The 8302-nt window shown below is 34.9% G+C and overlaps 1 protein-coding gene across 1 annotated transcript; it reads right to left on the bottom strand.

The window, feature by feature from the left end:
- Positions 1-3362: 3362 nt before the first annotated feature.
- LOC103957371 (protein DETOXIFICATION 34-like) lies at positions 3363-7052 on the bottom strand. Its single transcript, XM_009369530.3, has 7 exons — positions 6369-7052; positions 5231-5856; positions 5037-5093; positions 4426-4664; positions 4210-4328; positions 3966-4052; positions 3363-3841 (listed from the first exon to the last, which is right to left on the bottom strand). The coding sequence occupies exons 1-7, from the start codon at positions 6675-6677 to the stop codon at positions 3737-3739; spliced, it is 1542 nt and encodes a 513-aa protein (XP_009367805.3). The 5' UTR covers positions 6678-7052; the 3' UTR covers positions 3363-3736.
- Between the last annotated feature and the right edge of the window lie 1250 nt (positions 7053-8302).

Raw genomic sequence — 8302 nt, 5'->3', positions numbered from 1 at the left:
CAGGTTTAGTTATTGAGATTGAGATTTGAGCTCTAGATACAGCCGTACAGGTCACGTTAGGTGACTCCGGCTGCCAGACTATATGTTATGGATATGATTTATACCCGAGCACTTGCATTTCATTCTGGGGTTCCGACATGGCATATTCTTAAGCATGATTGGTATATATATATATATGTACATATGTTTATTTTCTGGGAAGTATACAGGTTTTACGGCGAGGGGTTAGAACTTATTTGTTAAATGGTTTTCAGCTTTGTTTTCCCATGTTTTATCAGTTTCATCTCGCAGGTTGGTGGTTTCAAGATTGGATTTTGTGACATCGGTAGGGACCTCGGGGTTGTCGCGTCTTTTAACGCTTTTTAACTCTGACTTGTTTTTACGCTAGCACTTATTTTAAACCTTTTTGCAGACATTTATCGTACTTTTATTTATTTTTATAGCTGCCTTAAATTAGAGCGGGCCAGAGCCCTATTATGGGGGGTCAGATATGCCAAAGGATCGAAGGATGCGTTGTTTAGATAAGTTTTTCTGTTTTTTTAACAAATGATATTATTTTATTAAAGAGGTGGGAGAGTCAGTTAAGCTTCACAATGAGCAAGTATAATGTAGTTCAAATTCACATTTGGCGAGAGTCGAACCTAAGACCTATCGTTTACAAATGAAGAGGAATACACTAGACCGTAGTACTAAGTGGTTGTTTAGATAAGTTAAACATGCTGATTAAAATTGTTTTTGGACACTACTTACTGGTTAAACTAACAAAATTTAACTGAAGGTATTTGAGATGCTAAGATCCTCATTTTGAGGACAATGACGTCTATTTTTATATGAGTTCTCATATTGATTTTATGATAGATTGAGCTATGTTACACGGAAATAAAATACTAATTGATGAAAAAAATTTAAAAAAAAAAAACAACAAGAGAGAAGAAAATTTCACGTCATCTTGAATCTCTTCCATCTCCAAAACCTAGTCTCATCAACATCTAAACCATCTAAACCTAGCAAATCAATTGTATAAAAGCCTAATATAACTTTACACATCCAATTTCATCCAATCTTTTATCAATAATATTCAAACCCAGTTAGTTACAAAGCACCAAAAAAGATTGTGTGGTTTTACGAATTGGGATCCCCTTCTTCTTGAACCTGTGAACCCTTTTTTCCCAACAGGATCCTCTCCGGATCCTTTTGGTGAGGATCCTGGGGATTCGTAAATCGTTTACGTTCATCGTACATCATGCGGTCAGTTTTTGTTAGGTACTATTTGTATTTAATTTTAAATAAAAATATTTAAAATGATTTCTGACCGCACGATATACGATGAACGGATATGATTCACGGATTCTGGGATCCTCACAAAGAGGAACTGGGTTCCCCTTTTTTATATGAAATTTTCCAACTACGGTGAAAATTTGATAGAGGTCCCTTTCCCTTTTTCATATGCGAAGAGAAAAAAAACAAAAACCGAAGAGGGGAGAAGAGGAGTGAACCATCGAGGGATAGATAAAGAGAGGAAGGGGATGTGGAGGAGAGGCAACAGGGGAAGAAGACGGAAGGTTTTACAAGAAAAATGATTTCAAAAAGGACTTAGAAGTTGTGTTTCATTGAATTGTTACAATTAATTAACTATATATGGTTAAATGAATAATTAAGGTATTCACGACATAGGTAATGGATTTTCTAGAATATCTATAATCTTCAAAAATAACTTTGAGTTATCATAGAAATACTTAGAATATAGGGTAAATTAGATTTAAGACCAATTTCGTAGTCAATTATTAGGTTTAATCATGAATATTTTGCTTATAAATATAGGTCCATTGACTTTCAATTCAAATAAGCAACTTTCAAATTTTGTAATAATTATGAGTCAGCCAGTATTGAAGAATGTTGTTTTACAATTTTCTTTTTATTTTCAGTGTTTTTTTTTTTAAAGAAAAAAAGAGACAAACTGATGGCTTTATCATGACAGTTCATCTCGAGAACTGAGAAGGCTCACAGAAGTATTTCATTCGTAGTGTTTGAGAATTCAAATTTCAAAATCCTTTTTATAAATGGATGCACCGATTTAAGGAACCATGATTTTAAGTATCTTGTACGTTGCATTTCTTGTTTACAGCTTTTGACTTTCGTTTTTATTATATATTTGTTTTGGGCCTTATATATTTGCAATGTACATAAATATTTTGATTGTTTTTGCTGGGGTCGTTTCTTACCTTTGCATCAGGTAATCATAGTGTGTTTTAGTTTAATGATTCTGGGGCTGCTGCAACCGTTTCCTTTGATCGAGTTGTTGGCCAATTTTGCACAAAATATTACAGCTACTCAAATACACTGAAGAGCTAGAGGTCCTTCAACGTATGTATATATACTTAACATTAGGAATTAGAATCCACACGCAGAGGGTTCGTTTACATTATAAACCTACATGAAAGGTTCACCGTTCTTCTACACAGGTTTCATTAACATTATAAACCACATTGATTGGTTCACTAAATCTATAATAAACAATGTGTAGGTTCACTAAATTATCTCGCCTACATATTAGGTCCATTAGAAAGTTCAGGTTTTGTTTTTTTTGTTTTTTTTTTTTTTAACGATAGTATTTACACTAAAAGGTGAGGAAATAGGTTAAAGTTCAGATTCATTAAAGGTATAGAAATTGGATAACTGTGTTCACTATTATAAACCCCATTACGGTCCCATTGCCAACCACATACAATATAATTTGCAGATTCACATCAAAATTCTAAACCAAGGATTGGCTGTTTTCAAGCCTGTGAAGAAGGTTTAGTGAGAATCGTCTTCTCAGATATTTTAGCTTAAAGAACAATACCTAGTGACAGGACTTGTCCAAATCATATCGGTTCTGTATACCAGCGCATAATATTATCCAAAGGATATGTCAATGAGATGAGGTGTGACTTGTTCATGCTTAACATATGACAAGAATGCCAATGGTATGGTAAGAGCATCTCCAAAAGAACGTAAAAAGTCTACGTCTACAATAACAGTAAATACCACACGCAAACATTCTTGTGTGTGATTCTTAATGGTTTGGGATAGTAAAAAGGAGATCTTGTAACCTCAAATCGGTGATCCGAACTCGAAAAATCCCACTAAATATGATTTCAACAAGTTTAAATTTTATATAAATATATATTATTTCTCAAATCACAACAATAAATTTTGAGAAAATATGCGCAACCATCATCACTAGCATCCTCACCACCACTCTTACGAAATGGAACCACCATTGCTAACATCATTAAATTATCATGGCAACCCTCATCAGCCATCGTCACCAACACCCAAACCTCATCACAACCCTCGATCATCCTCTCACCACCTTTGCCGCCACCTCCATAACTACTCATTCATAGATTTATACCTCCGTCAAGGTAAACTATATATAAATCCACAATTAATTGTCATTATGTCTAATAGGTTAGACAAATGAGAAATTTTACAATTTCTATCACTTTTTTTACAAGATGATATTTTAAAGCATCATTTAATAATCATTTCATTTGAATTTGAATTTTTTTTTTAACAAATGACAGATTTGTACAGTGTACATTCCTTTTTCTTTTTTTTTTTTCTTTTTTCTTTTTCTCATTTACAATGACATTCCATTCTTTTTTCTTTTACACATTTTTTTTTTCAACGGCATCTCCTTAGTGTACATATTGTGTAGAAAACATTTACATTCAAAAAAAAAAAAATGATTCTATATAGTTTGAGTTTGTAATCCATTTTCTTGTCCATTCCATTTTTTCGGATCACCTAGTTCTTCTCCAGTCCATTGCCGCATTCTTTCTGAGGCTTGTTCTACCTGTAATTTCATTTCAATTAAGTGTTTTATTTTACCACAAAGTATCGATTATAAATTCATAACCATATTAATTTGCGAGATGTTTAATTAAATTTGATGGTAGGAAAAAACATTAATACTTTACCTCTTTGTTCCAATTGGTATTGTAAACGATGTACAAGAGGATCAGTGTCTGCAATAATGTCCCAAATATCATACCAATCCAAATTCCCTACAAAAACAACGCTCGTTATTTTCATCAAGAAAGAAAAATGTGTTTCAGCATGTCAATTAATCATAGTTTTTTATTGTTACATTATGCTAATCATTAGTTGAAAGGTTTGAACTATTAAGTTTCTTAAACTTTTGTTAGCGACAACTTTGGTTACCTCCACTCTCAAACTTGTACGGTAACCCAAAAGAAACCCTAGAGGTAGCCCAACAATATAATAACAAAACAAATTTATGTAAGCCACCAAAGCTTGCCAACCTCCTCCAACAGCAACACCTGTGAAATTTGTATTGTTATAACCTCAAGGGTTTCGATGATTTGATAATATCGTAGTCTTATATTAAACTGTCTGACAAGAGAAAATTAAGTTTACCAGATATAACTGGCTGAACACTATTGAGGAGCATTGTAACACTGAGTAGAAAGGCTAAACGAGAGACGGCTTGTTGCATCTCTTTGCTTTCAGTAAAGATGATGGCAAAATGATCCTTGGCTGCCAAGATAACCAGTGCAAAAATCATCCCAATGAGGAGAGACTCAAGGATGGTGATAATGACCGAGTATTTAGCAGCTCTAGGATGTGCTGATCCAAGCTCATTGGAGACTCGAACGCTGCAAGGAAGTAAAATTGGAGGAGGTGTACTCCAAGGAGCTAATAAGAAAGACTAATCCTCAAAACAATGGAATTGGATCCCATCCGGATCCACTTTTTGGGGATCCTTGCCCTCACATCTTAAGCATTCATTTTGTATCGTGTGGTCAAAAATCATTTAATTTTTTTAATTTAAAATTAAACACAAATAGTATCTTATGAAAATTAACCACACGATATACGATGAACGGATCCTCACAAAATGGTTGATGTGTTATTTATAGTTTAACCACACATAATTATAACTATCACGTCACTAGGTCAGCTAATGGAGTACTTACGGTTTTTAATACGAAAATAAGAATTAGCAGTAAAAAGTGAAGGTTCCTTACCTTATTGCTGCATTGATCCCAATAAACAACATGCCTTCCCATCCATTCACATTCATGCTGAAACAGAAAATCAAACACAAATCAGAATAAAATGATTTCGTATCAATTAATACCGAAACCTAATGTACATATTATTGTGGAGGGAGGAACATTGTAGTCAATTTTTACGGTAAAAGAACAAAGGGTTTTGTTACCAGATTGAAAGGGAGCCAACTGCAATAACAGGATTGTCAAGGTGTCCAGTGAGAACAATTATGGTCATGAAATACCAAATCTCCAAGCAAAGCATGACAGCTGAAGCAATAGAAAGTTTTGCAAAAGACCACAATTCCTTGAAGGCCAGCCATGACAACCCCTTCCAGCCGTCAGTACACCAACCGACTATATAGACCACCTGAGCCAATGCCATCCCCCAGGCTGAGATATCGAACGCTGCAGCTGCACCGCCGGTTCCCCACCCGAAAACTTTTATGAAGAGAAAGAGGATTCCTATGTGTGCTATCAGAGAGATGAAACCAATCCATGCAAGAACTCCAACCTTGCTCTGTGCCTGCAAGAACTTCTGAGTTGGGAAGTTGATGGCAAGGGAAAACATTTGAGGGATGGTTTGGATGGAGAATTTCCCGGCCAGGTCTGCAATGTCATCCTCTTGGCCTAGGAGTTTTAGGACTGGCGCGGAGTAGATGTAAAGTGGTAGTATAGCAATGCAGGCAGCGAAAAGGATTATCCACGAGCGCTGCATGTACACCCCTAGCATGTCTACTTGCCCAGCACCAAATGCCTGCCCACATAGTGTTTCAAGTGCACTTGCCATACCAAGCTGCAAGTTCAACCACATTGATTGTTTAGTTTTAGCCATTGAATTATAGTGTATGTGTGTGTATACATACACACACACACACACGCATATATATATATATATATGTATGTATTTAGCGATGTTCTGATGCAATCTAACTGACGGGGAGGAGAATTTGAACTTAGGTATAGCGGGTGACACAATGCCTACCCAACCAGACTATGCTCAGGTCTGAAAAAACTAGTATATCTGATTCACCTTGTAGTTATCAAATAAATACTTCTCATGAAAACCCTAAAACTCTAAATATCTACCTTCTTAAACCATGAAAATCCTTTAGATTATTTCGTTGCGAATCATGTACGTACTTGACACGCATTCAGATCGCTAAATCTTGAAGTGCAAGTATTATAAGACTGTTTGTATGCATAACACTACTTAATCATCGTGAATGGATACGAATGCACAACAAAATAGGAACATTGAGTATGAAAATTCTTTGGGAAATTGCAATGCAAGGAGAAGAAGCTAACCAGGAAGCCGAACGAAAAATTGGAAATGACAGAGAGAGAAATTGCAACGGCAGAGAGCTCCACATTTCCTATATGCCCAACAAAGATGTTTGTGAAGGAGTTGACACCGTAGTTGCACAATATGTTAAAGGCAATTGGCCCTGCAATTGACCAAAGCTTTGTGGTCTCTACAAAACATATGCTCTTGGCATCCTGGAAGGTGTGAATTACCGGATAATCTCCATCACTGGACCCAATGAACGCGGGAGGAGCATGGTGGAGGTCTGCAGGTTCAAGGGATGAGCCTGCGTCATCCACTCCATCAATCATCAATGTTGGACTTTGTAGCACTGCTGAAGATGATCCAGCAGAGGCCTCCACCTTAACTGGTACATTTTCTTCCGGGGTACCTATTTTCGCAAACTTTTAAATCAACCCTTTGAATCTTTTTTTTTTTTCGCTTCACCTTCGGAAGCTTGGGATTAAAGAAAACTCAGGAGATTCTGACCTCTTCGTGTTTCTTTTTGTTTTATTTAATTTTGATTTTTTTGTTCTGGCGAAGTAATCTTAAGAACGCTGCTAATATAGCTATAATTTAGGCACACCATACAAAGATATCAGCCTCACAGAAAAAAGATGACCGAGTCTTAGTTTGTAGTGCAGTTTTCAGTTATTATTTCTTTGCAGAATTTTAGTTGTAATTGCCTTGAACCGTTTGGGTACAACAACTCAAGTCACTTACCATATAAACTTTGTACCAATATACAAAATATTAAATCAAGGACAAAGATAGTGCAGTTGACATTTTACCATAGTGGTGAAAAACAAAAATGTTTATGCATTATGATGTGGGTTCCATTCCTACTAAATGTTGTTGTTTGTAAAACTCGTCTATGCTCCCTGATACAAATAATTTATGACCCAATAGATTCTGAATTGAGAGACTGTCTGTGGGAATGATCTTTTAATAATGACCCAAAATCTGTTTGGTTTAAATTATGAAAAATATTATGAGATGTATCTGTAGGCATTGAAATTTTGGAAATTTCGTGTTTACAGAAACATACCAAAGGTTAGTGCCATCTATGCAAAACCTTTTAACATGTTTGGGAAGATTTTTTGTTTGTTTTTTCATTTAATGACAGTTATGACAATTCCAGAGTTGCCATAGAATCTAGTTAGCAAGATCTTTCTCTTGTTTTTCTGTTTTTTATATTTTTTTTTTAGAGGACAGATTAGTAATTAAGAAATTGGCAAAAATGGGTGGGATGAGCACAATGGAAGGTGATAACAGCACTCATTATTATTATTCTTCTTATTAACTACATATTACATCAAATCTCGATTAAACTAATCAAAATCAAATGTTAACTAAATCAATTAATTAAATAGAGATAACACGATGGTGGCGAGGAGGCTGAAATGCCTCTTTGAATCTTCTCGGCCTCCAAAATGATGGACTGCCCGTTGGTCCTTAAAAAAAAAAAAAATATCAATCATATATTGACAATATATTGAAAGTTAATTATATATATATATGTATGTATAAATGAATAAATAAATGAGGATTAAAAAAACTGAGACGGGATGATTAGTAAGAAAAGAGATCATCTCCGGATCTCTTCCACCAAAACCACCCAATCAAATGATCCGGGCTTTTGAAATTTGATCCAACAGTTAAAGTTATTATAACTTTTAAAGGAAACCTTGTTTTTAACTGTTGGATCAAATTTCAAGGGTCTGAATTACTTGATTTGATAACTTTAGTGGAAGAGATTAGGAAATGATCTCTTTTCGATTAGTAAATCCACTATGCTTTTTCAAAATTTAATCAAAAAATAATAAAACAAAATAAAAGTTAATTGTCGCACACGCATGTGGAAAGAAATAGTTTTAATAATTACAATTGGTAAATGATAATGAAGTATTAGAAAAGAATTCCATGACCTTTATGG

Source organism: the organism of the source record quoted next, unplaced genomic scaffold (genome assembly GCF_019419815.1).
Source record: "Pyrus x bretschneideri cultivar Hongxiangsu unplaced genomic scaffold, Pyrus_bretschneideri_v1 Contig40, whole genome shotgun sequence".
Lineage (NCBI taxonomy): Eukaryota > Viridiplantae > Streptophyta > Magnoliopsida > Rosales > Rosaceae > Pyrus > Pyrus x bretschneideri.
Note: the sequence above shows the minus strand (reverse complement) of the source record. Positions and strands in the feature narration are given on the sequence as shown.